Below are 21,051 nucleotides of genomic sequence, written 5' to 3'. Positions count from 1 at the left end.
TGCAGCTCTCAGTAAGCGAGAGAGGAGCGGCGTGTCAGCGGAAGACATCCTCATCCACGAAGACCCCAGAGCTGCACTACTACTGGTGAGAACTGTCCCATAACTGTATGATGTCTCACACCCCTTCAGGTTCTGAAATCAGTACTGACTCACTGTACCACTGACTGACTCACTGTACCACTGACTCACTGTACCACTGACTCACTGTACCACTGACTGACTCACTGTACCACTGACTGACTCACTGTACCACTGACTGACTCACTGTACCACTGACTGACTCACTGTACCACTGACTGACTCACTGTACCACTGACTGACTGACTGACTGTACCACTGACTGTACCACTGACTGACAAGTGATTGACTACAAGTGACTGACTTTACCACTGGCTGACTACGACTGGCTGACTACGACTGACTGAGTGAGTGAGTGACTGACGACAGCCGACTGGGTGACTGACGACAGCCGACTGGGTGACTGACGACAGCCGACTGGGTGACTGACGACAGCCGACTGGGTGACTGACGACGGGTGAGTGATTGACTGACGACAGCCGACCGACTGGCTTGACTGTACAACCGACTGACTGTGTGACTGACTGTGTGACTGGCATGTTTTCCTCTCTCCTCAGGAGAGGGCTCAGGTCAAGACAGCTCAGGCCAGCAGTCTGTAAGTACCTGGCATGCATTCCTACCATCATCCTGGTTTTTCAGCTGGGGTCAACTTACACTTACAGCCCTGGAAGAGTAGAGTAGATGAACTCACTTGCAGCTGTGGGTCTAGTAGATCTCTTGGTTGTTGATCAGTTCAGTGTTCCCACAGTTTGGTTCGTAACCCTGGGCCAAGCCTGGCTTACCGTTACCATGGTGACCGGAAACAATGTTCCAATCACATTCCCAACACAGCTATTAGGGGGAGTGGGTGGTTGCCCGTAGTGTTAGTATGTGTTAATTAATAGGTGAACGGTGTTTTACTACTGTTCTACTGTATAGTGTCTGTGAGAGTATAGGCAGCGCCATTGAGGCCATCTCCATTTTGAAGTAGTACTTTTTCTTCTACTACTTCTATGAGTTGGTAAACAAACTGAAATGGTGCATACTGCTACTTGGAGTGTGTTGTCTGAACAGGTATAAAGTCAAGGTTGGTGATCTACTGCCACCTGCAGTTATGGAATGTTTGCTCACGAGTATAATTCATTGGCTGATCCCACTACTTTCAAATTTTGGAAATCCTCATTGACGATGCACATGCAAAATGGGTTATTTCTACGTTTTTTTATTTATTTAACCTTTATTTAACTAGGCAAGTCAGTTAAGAACAAATTCTTATTTACAATGACGACTTACCAGAGGGCAAAAGGCCTCCTGCGGAGATGGGGGCTGGGATTTAAAAAATCACGTCAAGAGAGACAGCACTACATAAAGAGAGAATTAAGACAACAACATAGCATGACAGCAACACATGGAAACACTGCGTGGTAGCAACACAACATTACTACAACAACATGGTAGCAACACAACATGGCAGCAGCACAACATGGTACAAACAATTATTGGGCTCAGACAACAGCACAAAGGGCAAGAAGGTAGAGACGACAACAAATGTAATGATCTCTATCTCTGAGGTGGATGTTAATGTCTGTTGTGTGTTCTCTCTCTCAGCAGGGCACCAGGGGAGGACTCAGGTATAAATGGTATGTGTCCATTGGAACTTGCTTTCTGTACTATTACTGTAACTTGATAGTTCCTGATTTCTTTCTCTGAGATGAACAGGCGGTTCACCTCTCTATTCGCCTCTTTGACAAATTATATTTTCTCTCCTTCCTCTCAGCTGCATCATGTCTCTACAGACACGCCCATCTGGGGAGCAGGAAGGATTGTGAGTGGCTGTAACTTTCCCTTTAACTACTTCTAACTCCTTGAGATGTGAACCATCCCTGTAACTCCATCTAACTCATTGTGATGTGAACTATCCCTTTAACTACGTCTAACTCATTGTGATGTGAACTATCCCTTTAACTACGTCTAACTCATTGTGATGTGAACTATCCCTTTAACTACGTCTAACTCATTGTGATGTGATCTATCCCTTTAACTACGTCTAACTCATTGTGATGTGAACTATCCCTTTAACTACGTCTAACTCATTGTGATGTGATCTAACCCTTAAACTACGTCTAACCCATTGTGATGTGATCTAACCCTTTAACTACGTCTAACTCATTGTGATGTGATCTAACCCTTAAACTACGTCTAACTCATTGTGATGTGATCTAACCCTTTAACTACGTCTAACTCATTGTGATGTGAACTATCCCTTTAACTACGTCTAACTCATTGTGATGTGATCTAACCCTTAAACTACGTCTAACTCATTGTGATGTGATCTAACCCTTTAACTACTTCTAACTCCTTGAGATGTGAACCATCCCTGTAACTCCATCTAACTCATTGTGATGTGAACTATCCCTTTAACTACGTCTAACTCATTGTGATGTGAACTATCCCTTTAACTACGTCTAACTCATTGTGATGTGAACTATCCCTTTAACTACGTCTAACTCATTGTGATGTGAACTATCCCTTTAACTACGTCTAACTCATTGTGATGTGATCTAACCCTTAAACTACGTCTAACCCATTGTGATGTGATCTAACCCTTTAACTACGTCTAACTCATTGTGATGTGATCTAACCCTTAAACTACGTCTAACTCATTGTGATGTGATCTAACCCTTTAACTACGTCTAACTCATTGTGATGTGAACTATCCCTTTAACTACGTCTAACTCATTGTGATGTGATCTAACCCTTAAACTACGTCTAACTCATTGTGATGTGATCTAACCCTTAAACTACGTCTAACTCATTGTGATGTGATCTAACCCTTTAACTACGTCTAACTCATTGTGATGTGAACTATCCCTTTAACTACGTCTAACTCATTGTGATGTGATCTAACCCTTAAACTACGTCTAACTCATTGTGATGTGATCTAACCCTTTAACTACGTCTAACTCATTGTGATGTGATCTAACCCTTAAACTACGTCTAACTCATTGTGATGTGATCTAACCCTGTACCACTAAAATGAATTCACCTCTTCACCTCTGTACTTTTTCATCCTTATTCTCTTCCCTACATGCTTATTTTTTATTGTACTTTTATTAGCAATAGTCATGAGAGGAGAGCTTGCAAGTAAGCATTTTGTTGTGTTGTGTACACTTCCTGTAACCATGCATATCACAAATACACTTTATATTTAATTGGATTTGAATAACTGACCATTTTATTTTTCTTAGCAATTGGTTCCCCTTTCAAGCCAATGGAAAGCTACCAATACTCGGGTGAGGTTTGGACCTTAAAGCATACTGTAGTCAGTCTCAAGTCACACCCTATTCCCCACTACATGGAGTAGGATGTCATTTGACTACTGTAGCCTCCTGCCAATGTTGTGTGTATTTGACTCTGTGTGTGTTTCCCTCCCTGTAGCTGTGGAGCGTAACAACCTGATGAGGCTGTCTCAGAGCATCCCCTTCACCCCAGTGCCCCCTAGAGGTAAAATACAGTATTTACACGTCCCCTTCACCCCTGTGCCTCCTGGGTCCATTTCATCAGGCACCACACCGAGTCAGGGTTTCAATTTCTTTCACAGACTGGGTCCCAGGTGTGAATTGGAAATGTGTTTTTGCATACCTCAACTCCCCCTGACACACCCAAACCAGTTGAACCTATAAACCATCTATCCTGTGTGGCTGCAATTATGTATTTAATACACACCCACACTCTCTCTCTGTCTGTGGGTGCTGCTCCCTGTAGGTGAGCCAGTAACAGTGTATCGTCTGGAGGAGAGTTCTCCCAACACCATCAACAACAGCATGTCCTCCTGGGCTCACAAAGGTCTCTGTGCCAAGATAGAGTTCCTCAGTAAGGAGGAGATGGGAGGGGGGCTGCGACGTGCACTCAAGGTACAGTTGGTGTGTGTGTGGTCACTACTGTCTAGTGTCTTCACTACATGTAACAGAGATGGAACTGAACATTAAAAAGTATTGGTTTGTTGCTTTTGTTGTTGTTGCATTGTTGTACAATAATGTATTTCTCGGGAGGACAATAAACTATAACTATTGTATTGTACTCTAGGTGCTGTGTACGTGGTCGGAGTATGACATTCTGAAGCCAGGTCACCTGTATATCGTTAAGTCCTTCCTACCAGAGGTGGTCCAGACCTGGCAGAGCATCTACAAGGAGGACACTGTACTGCTGCTCTGTCTCAGGGTAGAGGAGAACACACACTCACACACACTGCGCTTCACCCAATGATATATATATATACACACACAGTCGTGGCCAAAAGTTGAGAATGACACAAATATTAATTTCCAAAGTCTGCTGCTTCAGTGTCTTTAGATATTTTTGTCAGATGTTACTATGGAATACTGAAGTATAATTACCAGCATTTCATAAGCATCAAAGGCTTTTATTGACAATTACATGAAGTTGATGCAAAGAGTCAATATTTGCAGTGTTGACCCTTCTTTTTCAAGACCTCTGCAATCCACCCTGGCATCCTGTCAATTAACTTATGGGCCACATCCTGACTGATGGCTGCCCATTCTTTCATAATCAATGCTTGGAGTTTGTCAGAATTTGTGGGTTTTTGTTTGTCCACCCACCTCTTGAGGATGGAACACAAGTTCAATGGGATTAAGGTCTGGGGAGTTTCCTGGCCATTGACCCAAAATATCTGTGTTTTGTTCTCCGAGACACTGAGTTATCACTTTTGCCTTATGGCAAGGTGCTCCATCATGCTGGAAAAGGCATTGTTCGTCACCAAACTGTTCCTGGATGGTTGGGAGAAGTTGCTCTCGGAGGATATGCTGGTACCATTCTTTATTCATGGCTGTGTTCTTCGGCAAAATTGTGAGTGAGCCCACTCCCTTGGCTGAGAAGCAACCCCACACATGAATGGTCTCAGGAAGCTTTACTGTTGGCATGACACAGGACTGATGGTAGCGCTCACCTTGTCTTCTCCGGGCAAGCTTTTTTACGGATGGCTTCTTTGCTGCCCTTCTTGACACCAAGCCATCCTCCAAAAGTCTTCACCTCACTGAGTGTGCAGATGTACTCACACCTGCCTGCTGCCATTCCTGAGCAAGCTCTGTACTGGTGGTGCCCCGATCCCACAGCTGAATATTTTTTTGTTTGTTGATGATCCGATAAATGGTTGATTTAGGTGCAATCTTACTGGCAGCAATATCCTTGCCTGTGAAGCCCTTTTTGTGCAAAGCAATGATGACGGCACATGTTTCCTTGCAGGTAACCATGATTGACAGAGGAAGAACAATGATTCCAAGCACCACCCTCCTTTTGAAGCTCCCAGTCTGTTATTCGAACTCAATCAGCATGACAGAGTGATCTCCAGCCTTGTCTTCATCAACACTCACACCTGTGTTAACGAGAGAATCACTGACATGTCAACTGGTACTTTTGTGGCAGAGCTGAAATGCAGTGGAAATGTTTTTGGGGGATTCAGTTCATTTGCATGGCAAAGTGGGACTTTGCAATTATTTGCAATTCATCTGATCGCTCTTCATAACATTCTGGAGAAAATGCAAATTGCCATCATACAAACTGAGGCAGCAGACTTTGAAAATTAACATTTGTGTCATTCTCAACTTTTGGCCACGACTGTGTATATATACTGTGTGTGTATGTATATATATATATATTTTTTTTACACTCAGGGTACAAAACATTAAGAACACCTTCCTAATATTGAGTCTCCCCCCACTTAAATCTTTTGTCTTGCCCATTCACCCTCTGAATGGCACACATACACAGTCCATGTCTCAAGGCTTAAAAATCCTGTTTTAACATGTCTCCTCCCCTTCGTCTACACTGATTGAAGTGGATTTAAAAGGTTACATCAATAACAGATCATAGCTTTCACCTGGTCAGTCTATGTCATGGAAATAGCCATGTTTAGTACACTCCGTGTGTTTGTTCCCTGATTCATTCCCATTACTTAAAGCCCTGAAAGGAGGAGTATGAATATGGCGTCCTGGTAGCTTCAAAGGCTCTTATTGGCCAAGACATATTGTCAACTTTCCAGGGTTTACAGTGTATTTGAAAGTATTCAGACCCCTTGACTTTTTCTACAACTTTATTTTCAAATTGATTCAATTATTATTTTTCCTCATCAATCTCTACATAATACCCCATAATGACATATCGAAAACAGTTTTTTAGAATTTTTTGCGAAATGTATTAAAAATGTAAAACAGACACCTTATTTACATAAGTATTCAGACCCTTTGCTATGAGGCTCGAAATTGAGCTCAGGTACATCCTGTTTCCATTGATCATCCTTGATGCTTCTACAACTTTATTGGCGTCCACCTGTGGTAAATTCAATTGATTGGACATGATTTAGAAAGGCACACACCTGTCTATGTAAGGTCCCACAGTTGACAGTGCATGTCAGAACAAAGACCAAGTCATGAGGTCGAAGGAATTGTCAGTAGAGCTCCGAGACAGGATTGTGTCGAGGCACAGATCTGTGGAAGGGTACCAAAACATTCCTGCAGCATTGAAGGTCCCCAAGAACACAGTGGCCAAACTGAGCAATCGGGGGAGAAGGGCCTTGGTCAGGGAGGTGACCAAGAACCTGATGGTCACTCTGACAGAGCTCTAGAGTTCCTCTGTGGAGATGGGAGAACCTTCCATAAGGACAAACATCTCCTCAGTAAGAGGCACATGACAGCCCGCTTGGAGTTTGCCAAAAGGCACCTTAAGGACTCTGACCATGAGAAACAAAATGATCTGGTCTGATGAAACCAAGATTGAACTCTGGCCTAAATGCCAAGCGTCACGTCTGGAGGAAACCTGGCACCATCCCTACGGTGAAGCATGGTGGTGGCATCATCATGCCGTGGGGATGTTTTTCTGCGGCAGGGACTGGGAGACTAGTCAGGATCGAGGGAAAGATGAATGGAACAAAGTGCAAAGAGATCCTTGATGAAAACCTGCTCCAGAGCGCTCAGGAACAAAGTCTGTGGCGAAGGTTCACCTTCAACAGGACAACGACCCTAAGCACACAGCCAAGACGACGCAGGAGTGACTTTGGGATAAGTCTCTGAATGTCCTTGAGTGGCCCAGCCAGAGCCCGGACTTTAATCTGATCGAACATCTCTGGAAAGACCTGAAAATAGCTGTGCAGTGACACTCCCTGTCTAACCTGACAGAGCTTGAAAGGATCTGCCGAGAAGAATGGGAGAAACTCCCCAAATACAGGTGTGCCAAGATTGTAGCATCATACCCAAGACGACTTGGGGCTCTAATCGCTGCCAAAGGTGCTTCAAAGTGTCTGAATACTTATGTAAATGTTATATATGTAAATGTTATATTTCAGTTTAGAATTTTAATACATTTGCAAACACTTCTAAAGACACTTTTTTTGCTTTGTCATAATGGAATATTGTGTGTAGATTTGATGAGGGAGGGGGGGAACAATTGTATCCATTTTAGAATAAGGCTGTAACGAAACAATGTGGAAAAAGTCAAGGGGTCTGAATCCTTTCTGAATGCACTGTATAAACTGTACGTCATTGGCTTCACCTCTGTGTACACACACTCTTCATAATGACACCATAGCAGGACAACTATGTTTAGTTTTCCTTTTTAATATATGATCATTTCCACCACCCTCTTCCTCCATTCTATTCATCCTTCCTTCCTTCTCTATCCTTCCTTCCTCTGGTTTATTCAAGGCTATTCAATGTGGAAATACCTCATACACTGGTATCATCTCTCTTGACAGGAAATTCAACAGCAGAGAGCTGCTCAGAAACTGACATTTGCCTTCAACCAAATGAGGCCCAAGACAATCCCTTACTCTCCCAGGTAAACTAACACACCAGAGCCACACTTCTCATTTAGCTGCTTGTTTTCAGCTGCTATCCATTTAAAAATGTATGTCTTTTGACATTTTGAAACAAGAATTTTAGAAGACACAGTGCCTACCTCTCTCTCTGTAGGTTTCTGGAGGTGTTTCTGTTGTACTGTCACTCAGCAGGCCAATGGTTCGCTATAGAGGAGTGTATTACTGGAGAGTTCAGGAAGTTTAACAATAACAATGGGGACGAGATTGTCCCAACCAACCTTCTGGAGGAGACCATGCTGGCCTTCAGCCACTGGACATATGAGTACACCCGGGGAGAGCTGTTAGTGCTGGACCTACAAGGTAATACTGACATTCAACCCTTAACCTTTAACCCCTGATCCTTCAGTAGGGTTGCAAAGGGTCTGAAACTTTCCAGTAAATTTCCAGAATTATTTCGGACATTTTCCATGGGAAGACTAAGCCCGGGTATTTTGCTTAAATTCATCAAAAAAAGTTAGCTTATAACAATGAACCTTTTTTGTGGGATACACATAAGGCAATTCTAGGTCTTGTGACATATTTTGTTTAACATATCCCCAATTCAATGGAATTGCAACCCTCTGCATGCACAGTGCATTCTTCCATCACATGTACAGTTGATTCTCATCTTGCACACTAATGAGATGCTATTGAGCCCACACTACTACACTGTCTGAGCCAAGGACTACATGCTTACTGGTAAGTTTTGATTACAATACTGAGTGGGGTGAATATATTTTATGACATACGTGATTTTTTGTTAACTAGTAAATAGTAGCCTACAGCAAAGTGTGTTTAAATCATTTCTAACTTGTTAACAATTTCTGCTAGTTAATTTTGCTACCATGTGGGTTTTAGCTTGCTTGTGCCTGTTAACTGAGGAGTGTTAATTCACCTGTTTCCATGCATGTTTCCTTTTAAAACATTTGTCTTACAAAGGAGTTGTTTAATCTAACTGCTTAACTATTTATCTGTACATGGAATTGTATTTGTTATTTTTTTACTCATTTTTTCTAATCTTTACAGGAAAATGCCACATCTATCTGATGTGTGGAGACATTACACTGCAGCTAATGTAGTAGGAAAATCTGTGTACATTGCAAATACTGTGCCAAATCATATGTGAAGAATGCAACAAAGATGCAGAATCATCTGGCCAAGTGCATAAAGTTCCCTCAGCACTCACAACAAGCAACCTCTGACAAAAGTCCCTCTACTTCTATTCAAGGTGAAAACGATGAATCAGACACCTTATCGATAGCAACAGCTCATGGTCCTCCTGGAATCAGACGTTTTTTTGACTCAATGGAGGAACGTAGTCAGAGAAATGCTGATGAATGACTTGCTCGAGCTGTGTAGGCAACTGGTTCACCTCTGATGCTCACAGGCAATGTGTATTGGAAGATATTTCTGAATGTTCTTTACTCAGCATACACCCCTCCAGCCAGACATGCTTTATCTACTCATTTGCTGGATGCAGAGTTCAACAGAGGTCAGGCAAATCATAGAGAAAGCAGACTGTATTGCAATCATCTCTGATGGGTGGTCGAATGTTTGTGGGCAAGGAATAATTAACTACATCTCCACCCCTCAACTAGTATTCTACAAGAGCACAGACACAAGGGACAACATACACACCTGTCTCTACATTGAAGATGAGCTAAAGGCAGTCATCAATGACCTTGGACCACAGAAGGTATTTGCACTGGTGACCGACAATGCTGCTAGCATGAAGGCTGCTTGGTCTAAAGTGGAGGAGTCCTACCCTCACATCACACCCATTGGCTGAATCTGCTCCTCATGGACATCATGGCACTGAAAACAATGGATACACTCGACAAGAAAGCCAAGGAAATGGTTAGGTATGTGAAGGGTCATCAAGTTATAGCAGCAATGTACTTCACCAAGCAAAGTGAGAAGAATAAGAGCACCACATTGAAGCTGCCCAGCAATACCTGTTGGGGTGGTGTTGTCATGTTTGACAGTCTCCTGGAGGGGAATGAGTCTCTCCAAGAAATGGCCATATCACAGTCTGTCGATATAGACAGCCCCATCAAGAGCATCTTCCTGGGTGATGTATTTTGGGAGAGAGTGGTAAGCAGCCTGAAACTCCTGAAACCTATAGCAGTAGCCATTGCACGGATTGAGGGAGACAATGCCATCCTGTCTGACTCTGCTTGCAGATGTAAGAGGAGAAATCCGTACTGCCCTGCCCATTTCACTGTTGCTCCAAGCAGAAAAAAATGCAGTTCTGAAGTACATCAAAAAGCATGAAGACTCCTGCCTGAAGCCCATACACGCCGCACCATACATGTTGGACCCCAAGTATGCTGGCAAGAGCATCCTGTCTGGTGCAGAGATCAACAAGGCCTATGGTGTCATCACTACTGTGTTTCACCACCTTGGCCTGGATGAGGGCAAGTTTCTTGGCAGTCTGGCGAAGTACACTGACAAGCAAGGACTTTGGGATGGAGATGCAATATGGCCGTCGTGCCAACATATCTCATCAGCCACCTGGTGGAAGGGACTTTGTGGATCTGAGCCTCTTTCCCGTTGCCTCCATTATCCTCCAAATCCCACCAACATCAGCCGCCTCAGAGCGTAACTGGTCCTTGTTTGGGAACACGCATACCAAAGCACGCAAGCACCAAGGCTGACCAATACAAGGGTTGAAAAATTAGTGGCCATATGGGGCAAATTTGAGGCTTTTTGAGCCTGACAACGAGTCATCCTCAACAAGGTTGGAAAGTGACAGTGAAGATGAGGCCTCAGAGTCTGATGTTCAAGAGGTGGACATTGAGGTCCAGGGAGAAGACATGGAAGCCTGAGAGGAAGACAACCAAAGCTTTCGTTTCTAGACTATCATTTTACAGATGTATGTTGAAAACCTTTTTGTTGTTCAGTGAAATCATCCCATGTGAAGAGTCAACTAATTTCATTAAAGTTCAATTCGTAACTAAATTGTTTTGGGTTTTTTTCTATTGGAAGCATTTAATCATTTGCAATTATGTCAATGTAAAATGTTTGTGTCTCCATATGATATGGTAAATGTATCCAATGCAAAAACATCTACATTTAAATGTTATTAATTTGCATATATTCCCATTAATTCCCACGGAAAGTTTCCACCTGAAATTCCCCAAAATATGCAACCCTACACTTCAGTGACTGGACATATGAGTATACTCAGGGAGCGCTGTTAGTGCTGGACCTGCAAGGTAATACTGACCCCTTTCTTCTGACCTCCAACCCCTAACTTTTAACCCCTGACCCTTCAGTGACTGGACATACGAGAACACCAGGGAAGAGTTGTGCTGGGCTGGTAGAAATCCTGTAAATACAAGTCCCTCCCATTAGTAACTGCTATATTTGTGTTTTTAGGAGTGGGGGAGATTCTGACTGATCCGTCTGTCATAAAGAGTGGAGAGAAGGGGTGTGTAAACCTGTTTTCTGTTCTCACATTCAAAAATCATGTTTCACTTTGTTATAAAAGATTTTACAACACTCACATTCTATTTTAATCCATAGATCATACAACACAATATTTGGACCTTTAGAATGATCACATAATTAATAATGTTCTCTTGACTAATCTGTAGGTCATATGACATGATATTTGGTCCTGCCAACCTGGGAGATGACGCCATCAGAAACTTCCGGGCCAAACACCACTGCAACTCTTGCTGCAGGAAACTCAAACTTCCCGGTAGGGAATTCTCTCTGTTTGTTTACCGTTTGCATCCAAGTGTGTCCATTACTATGGAGACGAGGTGAGCTTATATTTTGCTAATATAAGGCTCTAGGACAATGAAGTAGTGACATTGTTATTTCAGCTTTATGTAGTAGATGGATGCCTGGCTGTCTGCCTCATCTCTCTCCTCTTCCTGTGTCTGTTAAGATCTGAAGCGGAACGAGTACACGCCGGACAAACTGATGCTGCCTCAGGACGAATCACACGACCCCGGAAGCGGGACCCGCCATTCAATGAGGCTCATGCTCTGATCCTATAGGACACATCCAGAGAGAAGAGGCTGGTGCTGTTATTCTATTGGCCAATGCCAGAGAGGACAAAGGAAAAACTAGTGTGCACACCTCATGGCTAGAAGGGATCCAGCTTTTGTCAAATTAGCATCATATTTGACTTTTGGTAGCAGGTTGGGAGAATTATGTTAATGTTAGGAAAAGATTTAGGGTTAGCAACAAAAAATATATACTTTTTACATTAATTTGACAAAAGCTGGATAAGGTGGGTCTAGCCATGACCCATCTCATCCAATCAACTGGAAGAGCCATGCCTGTGTTTCCATGGAGACCCATGTATGCATGCAGAACTGTGTTACTTTTGTATCTGTCCAACCAATGCCAATCAGCAACCAACATGATTATTCAAAAAATGTGTAAATGGGGAACAAAACTTTTTAAATATGTTTTTTACTACAAGTTTATATGTTGTGTGTGTGTGTGTGTGTGTGTGTGTGTGTGTGTGTATATATATATATATATATATATATCTATATATATCTAAATGGCTATCAACAGGTACAATATCATTGCATAAAGAGACCAGTACTTATTCTGAACTATGAAAAGTTGCCTTGTATAAACTAAAGTGCATTGTCTGTCTGTAGTGCAGGACTGTAAGGGTCAACCTGCTGAGATACAATTTGCAACACTTTATACAGAATGTCACCTGATACTTTTTTTTATAAATGTAAAATACATGTATTATTATGGAATTAGTGGTTCATATTTAATGAGAAGACACATGAATTTGAAAATCTTGTAAAATATGGGCAGATTGCAATGCAACTTTTACAGTACATATATGTACTAATTGTGTTGAACTCTTCTGAAATGTGTCCACTGATTATTTCTGATAGTTTTTAAATGTTACAATGCTGGTACTATTATTGTTATTTCTTTGTCATCACGCAAATACCAATCTAGTGTATCTTATAGATACTTATATCTGCTACTGAGCAGAAGCAGATGCTGTTTTATTCAGGGGCGTGTAAGGGTCTATTACTCTATACATGTTCTACTGTATAACATTTTAAACTAATAAAATGACAGTTATGTCCCATTCCTTGTACAGTATGATGCTGATACTGTCTGGTGGGGATGAGGTCCCCACATTCTTCAGTAAGACTGCAGCTGCTGGCAGACAGGCCCACAGAGAGAAACACTCTCACACACACCTGTTGATGAGCCAGCTGATAAAGAACCCAGTAGCCAACAGTTATTCATCAGTTACTCGTCTGTAACCCGACACCTTTACCCTACAGTTAGGTCTGGATGGAAACTGTATATTTCATCCTTTTCACAAACCTCATCTCCACCTACATCTTTAGCAGTTTGGGAACATCGATCAACAGTGATGAAACTCTTCTTGGTGTTGTCACATACAAAGTCCAGTGGAAAGCAACATTGTGTAAAATAAGAGTATTGTAATGAAACAGCAGGGAGCAGGCCTTGAACCCTCGACCTTCTAGCCCGAGGTCCGGCGCGCTATCGACTGCCGCAAAAGCATGCTCATGCAGTCGATTTCCGCACTTATAAACCCAGGGTCGTTACAGTATGGACAGTAATATGTCAATTTTACATCCACATAGCTGCGTCAGAGCTGTCAAATCCACCAGTGGCTCCTGGCATTATACCTGAACTGGACATTGCCTTGGCTGCACGGAGTTGATGATAAAACCCTTATTTCATTGAATGATTTTTACATTTGAACGTAGTTAATTCTATACAGCCTACATTTTCGCGCTCTGAACTTCTAAAGCGAATGGGGGCAGGTGCAGAGCAGCTGCTCACCGATTTAACAGCTCCAAACGCAGTTCCACCACCAAGTCATCCACTATGCAGGTGTCTGCTGTCACTGGTTAATGCTCTGATTGAATCTAGGCCGCAGTAGTAGTAATAAGTTAGCAGTAGTAGTTATTAGTGATTGTAGGCTTCCATATGTTTGTTGTTTTTATGTCTTATGAATTTGTAGTTCGCAAATTTCTGTGAAAATAGACTAAATGCTTTTTGATCTTCGGCCAATAGAGAGAGCAGAGTACAGTATATTGAAAGTCTGTTGGTCGAATAGCAGATTATTTTAACCACTTCCTGTCTAGGCTTGATAAACCAGTCTACTTGTTACCTGAAGGGCGTGGTTATATGGGGGCCAGTGAATCTGCCGTTTACTCACATTATTCGTAACAGTGCTCACCTGCTCTCACTTTGTCTCTTTCCCATTGCTCTCACACACAAAAACACGTCCCAGAGAGGAGAAACTACCAAGAGAGAAGAATCATGTCTGTGGAAGTCCACATAGAATATTGGTAAGTTATTGTTTAACGTTGTACTACATCTGTTAATGTCTCCTCTACAATGTTAGGAGATCTGTTAATGTCTACTCTACAATGTTAGGAGATCTGTTAATGTCTACTCTACAATGTTAGGAGATCTGTTGTTATACTAAAGAAAACAACAGTGAGACAGTGAACAAACTGTCTGAATGTGTTGGTATTGGCTCAGGTTATTGATTTAAAGAGAGAGTTTGCAGACAAAAACAAAACATTGACATGATTTTCCAGTTAGAGAAACTCATTATTTACATCATCAGTCTAACATTTACCAACATTTTAACTACCCTCTCCATTTCTATTGTCCAGTGTAAAGTTATAGATTTGACATGCCATGTGCAGCCTGTGTGTGTGTTTACGGTGTGTGTGTGTAACGGTGTGATTGTGGTCTGCAGTAGTGGATGAGGGTACGAGTCTCGCTATCAGGACCTAGCATCTGCCATCAAGCGGAACGTTCCTGATGTGACTGTGACAGGAACCACGGGGCGGCGCTGTAAGTCACACACACACACACACAGCTTGAAGTTACCCTGTCAGATAGTGACCTCACAGCTGTGCTTTACACACAGAACGACGTTACAGATCTCATCGGATGTCAACTACACTCTAATGGTCCATCCATTAGATTTGATCAATACCTCAGTAGATTATTATGTTATATTCTAACTGATCATGGTTTGTCCCACAGCCAGTTTCGAGGTAACAGTGAATGGTAAACTGGCCTACTCTAAACTGGAGGCAGGAGGATTCCCAGACACCAAGGAGGTGGGTGTTACTCCTGTTCTGAACACCAGGTAACACCATACTCACAATGTATCTTCATGTATCGTCTGAGGTAAAGCCACAGTATCTGAACCTGAACAGTAGTTCAGAAGTGTTAAATTAGGGAGCATGGATAAATGGGATCCAATCCCAGTCAAGTCATACTATTTCTTTAAGCATTTCATTGTACTGTATAGTATACACCACGTGTATCCTGTGCATATAATATGACAAATATACCTTCATTTGATTTATCTCCTACACGCTCTCTCTGTAACATGTGCTCTACTGTCTGACCAGATGGTGGCGATGGTGAAGGAGGTGAGCCGTGGAGGAAAGGTCGAGAAAGTGAAGAAGAAGGATAATAAGTGTTTTCTCCAATAGATGAGTGGTTATTGAGAGAAGGAGAGTGTTTTTTTTTAAAGATCCTGAGTCCTGATCTGATTCTATTAATGATTGTTCACAATGAAACTAGGGATGTGAACATGAAGTCTACAGTCATTTCAACTCTGTGATCTGAGGGAAATACTCTCATCCTGTGTCTCCGTGTTATACTGTCATGTCTTATGTTATTCCTTGTCTGTTTTTCTTTCCTTATACAGACCAAGATATTATAGACTGACTAGCATTTCGTTTTACATTCTAGAAATATTGTACTCAATGTAGACCTCTGCAGTTGTATAGGCTGTACGTGTATTTTTAAATGATCAAATAAATTCTAGGAATCAATTAGTATTGAGTTTGTGTTGGGAGGGTGCTGTTGGACATTTACAATAATGCTGTTGGACATTTACAATAATGCTGTTGGACATTTACAATAATGCTGTTGGACATTTACAATAATGCTGTTGGACATTTACAATAATGCTGTTGGACATTTACAATAATGCTGTTGGACATTTACTGGTGTTGTTGTGTTATTATTGAATGTTGTGCCAGGAAATCTTTCCCATCTTCACTTTGCCTCTTTCACTTTCTTTCTTACCGGGTGTGATGATGCAATAGATATACTGCCACGGCCTTTATAGCGGTCAAGGGATTTTATTTGATCTTATCTGATTTTGTGTGTAGGCCGAGACTGGGTTCTATCCCCAAAAATGTTATTCCTCTGTGTGTTATATAATTGTAGAGGTACAAAGTCTTTAGTATTAGTTTTTATATGGCTGTATAAAGATGACAGTTTATTATCAAACTTGTGATAGAGATCACACTTCAGCCAAGAGGGGAATTTAATGCAGTTAATATGTGGGAAAGGGAATTACCACTCTGCCATCTGGAGTTTTACTACATTTTTACCAAAACTGGATTCCATGTAACTATGGGGTGATTGATTATTCATTATATCCACTCTATTAGCCTCTGTCAAATGCACTTTAAACTGTAATACATCTGTTCTGTGATGTCCTCCAGCATATTGGAGAATATTCTAGAATCTGACCCTTTCTACCCCTCTATCTCTCTGGCCCCCATCTAACCATGTCCTTCAGGTAACAGGTGAACAGGTGGATAGAGGGAGAGTCACACAGCTTATCTGTGACAGTGCCCACCTGCTCTCACATCTCTTTCGCATTGTTCTCTCTCTCTCTCTCTCTCTCACACACACACACACACACACACACACACACAAAGAGAAGAATCATGTCTGTGGAAGTCCACATAGAATATTGGGTGGTTATTGTTTAACGTTGTACTACATCTGTTAATGTCTACTCTACAATGTTAGGAGATCTGTTAATGTCTACTCTACAATGTTAGGAGATCTGTTAATGTCTACTCTACAATGTTAGGAGATCTGTTGTTATACTAAAGAAAACAACAGTGAGACAGTGAACAAACTGTCTGAATGTGGTGTGTGGAACCAATAGACTTCCTATTGGCTCAGGTTATTGATTTAAGGAGAGAGTTTGCAGACAAAAGCAAAACATTGACATGATTTTCCAGTTAGAGAAACTCATTATTTACATCATCAGTCTAACATTTACCAACATTTTAACTACCCTCTCCATTTCTATTGTCCAGTGTAAAGTTATAGATATGAAATGCCATGTGCAGCCTGTGTGTGTGTTTACGGTGTGTTTGTGTTGTGGTCTGCAGTAGTATATGAGGGTACGAGTCTATCAGGACCTAGCATCTGCCATCAAGCGGAACGTTCCTGATGTGACGGTGACGGGAACCACGGGGCGGCGCTGTAAGTCACACACACACACACACACACAGCTTGAAGTTACCCTGTCAGATAGTGACGTCACAGCTGTGCTTCACACACAGAACGACGTTACAGATCTCATCGGAAGTCAACTACACTCTGATGGTCCATCCATTAGATTTGATCAATACCTCAGTAGATTATGTTAATTTCTACATTCTGGGGACACCCCTGAGTGAACGTTTTTTGTTGCCCTAGTGTGACAGGTTAAAGGAAAGACTCATAGCCTGTTATACATTCAAAAGTATTAGTAAGTTCATAGTATGTGAGGATCTTAAAACATCTAAGGTTAAAATGATCATGCATTCAGTATTAGTTGATAGAGATTGATAATTCATATAATTGTGTTAAAGTTAAACTCTGTCAAGCGTACAAAGGGTACGAATTGTGAGAGGAATGTGTAAACGTTATATTGATTACTTTATTTTGTGGTGCCTAACGGAAGGGTAAAAATGTTCATCTGTGATCTACTAAATGCTCTTAATCTATGAGCCTAAGATCGATTGCTCTGGTCTCCACCCAAGTTCCCGGGAAAATCGCGGTCTTTTCTTTTTGCACTAAAAGTTATTATTGAGGAATAATAAGACCGTATCACTCTCGTGATTATTTCTCCCCTTTTTCAGGGACGTAACACTAGCACTACACAGCTGATTCAAATAATCAAAGCTTGTTGATGAGTTGGTTATTTGAATCAGCTGTGTAGTGCTAATGCAAACATCAAAACGTGCTCCCAGGGGGGGCCTAGGACCGAGTTCGGGAAACCCTGCTTCAGTAGATGAGTGGAGAGCAAGAGGTGGAAAGGAGAGAGGGGGAGGACAGTGTTTTATAAGATCCTGAGTACTGACCTGATTCTATTAATGATTGTTCACATTGAAACTAGGGATGTGAACATGGAGACTAGGGTTAGTTAAATAAAGCAAGGCACGTCAGTTAAGAACCAATTCTTATTGACAATGACGGCTAAACCTGGACGATGCTGGACCAATTGTGCGCCGCCCTATGGGACTCCCAATCACGGCCGGCTGTGATACAGCCTGGAATCTGTAGTGACGCCTCTTGCACTGAGATGCGGTGCCTTAGACCGCTGCGACACCAGGGAGCCCCTAGAGTAATTTCAACGGTCTGATTGAAGGAAAATACTCTCATCCTGTCTGGTTTATACTGTTATGTTATGATTCCTATGTTTTTCTTTCATGATACAGACAGGAATATTATTTAGACTAGCATTTAGATTTATATTCTAGAAGTTATATTCTACTCAATATAGATCTCTGCAGTTGTACTTTATTTTTAAATGATCAAATAAATGAAATCAATCCGTTGGTATAGCGTGTGTGTTGGGAAGGTTATAGGGGAGCAGGGCACACACACACACACACTGCACTTTACCAGGTAACATCCACACACTCCAGCAGCATCGCAGACTGGCCTACCAGGTGACAGTAGTGCGTGCACCACGGACAGATACAATCTCATACCGCCTGAGATCAGAGCACCAATCTACTGCAGGCTTCCTGTCCAGATCCTCATCTACCAATCTTTCGCTCTTTTTCTCCTTTTTCTCTCTATCCCAGCAGGTTCTGAATGATCAGAGAGGGATATATCTGCTCTATACACAAATCAACATCCTACTGCTATTACACAGTGACAAACTGGCAGTGCCAGCAGTGGTGTAAAGTACTTAAGTAGTACTTTAAATTATGTTTACTTAAAATGTTTATTTGGGGTATCTGTACTTCACTTTACTATTTCTATTTTTGACTTCTTTTACTTCACTACATTCCTAAAGAAAATAATTTACTTTTTACCCCATACATTATCACTTTTTTAAAGCTTAGCAGGCAGGACAGGAAACTGGTCAAATTCACGCAGGAGAAAATAAATCCCTGTTCATCCCTACTTCATCTGATCTGGCGGACCCACTAAACACAAATGCTTTGTTTGTAAATTATGTCAGTGTTGAGTGTGCTGTTTGCTTAATACAAGGAATTTTAAATTATTTTGATACTTAAGTATATTATAGCAATTACATTTAATTTGATACTTAAGGATATTTAAAACCAAAACCAACATTACGAACACACATACAGTGGAGCAAAAAAGTATTTAGTCAGCCACCAATTGTGCAAGTTCTCCCACTTAAAAAGTTGAGAAGCCTGTAATTTTCATCATAGGTACACTTCAATTATGACAGACAAAATGAGAAAAAAAATCCAGAAAATCACATTGTAGGATTTTTTATGAATTTATTTGCAAAATATGGTGGAAAATAAGTATTTGGTCAATAACAAAACTTTCTCTCAATACTTTGTCATATACCCTTTGTTGGCAATGACAGAGGTCAAACGTTTTCTCTAAGTCTTCACAAGGTTTTCACACACTGTTGCTGATATTTTGGCCCATTCCTCCATGCAGATCTCCTCTAGAGCAGTGATGTTTTGGGGCTGTTGCTGGGCAACATGTACTTTCAACTCCCTCCAAAGATGTTCTATGGGGTTGAGATCTGGAGACTGGCTAGGCCACTCCAGGACCTTGAAATGCTTCTTACGAAGCCACTCCTTCGTTGCCTGGGCGGTGTGTTTGGGATCATTGTCATGCTGAAAGACCCAGCCACGTTTCATCTTCAATGCCCTTGCTGATGGAAGGAGGTTTTCACTCAAAATCTCACAATACATGGCCCCATTCATTCTTTCCTTTACACGGATCAGTCGTCCTGGTCCCTTTTCAGAAAAACAGCCCCAAAGCATGATGTTTCCACCCCCATGCTTCACAGTAGGTATGCTGGTCTTTGGATGCAACTCAGCATTCTTTGTCCTCCAAACACGACGAGTTGAGTTTTTACCAAAAAGTTATATTTTGGTTTCATCTGACCATATGACATTCTCCCAATCTTCTTCTGGCTCATCCAAATGCTCTCTAGCAAACTTCAGACGGGCCTGGACATGTACTGGCTTAAGCAGGGGGACACGTCTGGCACTGCAGGATTTGAGTCCCTGGCGGCGTAGTGTGTTACTGATGGTAGGCTTTGTTACTTTGGTCCCAGCTCTCTGCAGGTCATTCACTAGGTCCCCCTGTGTGGTTCTGGGATTTTTGCTCACTGTTCTTGTGATCATTTTGACCCCACGGTGTGAGATCTTGCGTGGAGCCCCAGATCGAAGGAGATTATCAGTGGTCTTGTATGTCTTCCATTTCCTAATAATTGCTCCCACAGTTGATTTCTTCAAACCAAGCTGCTTACCTATTGCAGATTCAGTCTTCCCAGCCTGGTGCAGGTCTACAATTTTGTTTCTGGTGTCCTTTGACAGCTCTTTGGTCTTGGCCATAGTGGAGTTTGGAGTGTGACTGTTTGAGGTTGTGGACAGGTGTATTTTATACTGATAACAAGTTCAAACAGGTGCCATTAATACAGGTAACGAGTGGAGGACAGAGTAGCCTCTTAAAGAAGAAGTTACAGGTCTGTGAGAGCCAGAAATCTTGCTTGTTTGTAGGTGACCAAATACTTATTTTCCACCATAATTTGCAAATAAATTCATAAAAAATCCTACAATGTGATTTCTCATTTTGTCTGTCATAGTTGAAGTGTACCTATGATGAAAATTACAGGCCTCATCTTATTAAGTGGGAGAACTTGCGCAATTGGTGGCTGACTAAATACTTTTTTGCCCCACTGTACACACCCACCTGCCACATGTAACACAGCTACTGTAAGAGCAGATGTATAACTCACAGCACAAAACCCTGAAAGAAGTAAGTCCAAGGGAAGCAAACATCATTCACTGTCCCCTGTCCACAGTCTAGTGACATTCACT

At 41.8% G+C, this 21,051-nt stretch overlaps 1 protein-coding gene and 1 long non-coding RNA gene across 3 annotated transcripts in view; both read left to right on the top strand.

Annotated features, from left to right (window-relative positions):
• The window catches only part of LOC139384339 (transient receptor potential cation channel subfamily M member 7-like), an 80,475-nt gene extending 67,459 nt beyond the window's left edge, over positions 1–13,016 (top strand). Inside the window, exons 29-41 of the mRNA XM_071129046.1 lie at positions 6–85; positions 636–673; positions 1,666–1,697; positions 1,835–1,882; positions 3,306–3,350; positions 3,496–3,561; positions 3,823–3,971; positions 4,144–4,278; positions 7,823–7,905; positions 8,040–8,245; positions 11,306–11,357; positions 11,524–11,630; positions 11,823–13,016. Of these exons, the coding sequence (XP_070985147.1) occupies positions 6–85; positions 636–673; positions 1,666–1,697; positions 1,835–1,882; positions 3,306–3,350; positions 3,496–3,561; positions 3,823–3,971; positions 4,144–4,278; positions 7,823–7,905; positions 8,040–8,245; positions 11,306–11,357; positions 11,524–11,630; positions 11,823–11,926 (1,145 nt within the window). The 3' untranslated portion in view covers positions 11,927–13,016. The remainder of the gene's footprint in view (positions 1–5; positions 86–635; positions 674–1,665; positions 1,698–1,834; positions 1,883–3,305; positions 3,351–3,495; positions 3,562–3,822; positions 3,972–4,143; positions 4,279–7,822; positions 7,906–8,039; positions 8,246–11,305; positions 11,358–11,523; positions 11,631–11,822) is intronic.
• Positions 13,017–14,103: 1,087 nt separating this feature from the next.
• On the top strand, positions 14,104–15,934 carry LOC139385160 (uncharacterized). 2 transcript variants are annotated; one of them, XR_011628917.1, is made up of 4 exons: positions 14,104–14,250; positions 14,670–14,767; positions 14,963–15,039; positions 15,337–15,934. It is a non-coding gene; the product is annotated as an uncharacterized lncRNA (long non-coding RNA). The 2 variants fall into 2 exon arrangements; XR_011628916.1 differs by having other exon boundaries at positions 14,963–15,068.
• The last annotated feature ends 5,117 nt before the right edge of the window (positions 15,935–21,051 follow it).

Source organism: Oncorhynchus clarkii, chromosome 26 (assembly GCF_045791955.1).
Source record: "Oncorhynchus clarkii lewisi isolate Uvic-CL-2024 chromosome 26, UVic_Ocla_1.0, whole genome shotgun sequence".
Taxonomy (NCBI): Eukaryota; Metazoa; Chordata; class Actinopteri; order Salmoniformes; family Salmonidae; genus Oncorhynchus; species Oncorhynchus clarkii.
Note: the sequence above shows the minus strand (reverse complement) of the source record. Positions and strands in the feature narration are given on the sequence as shown.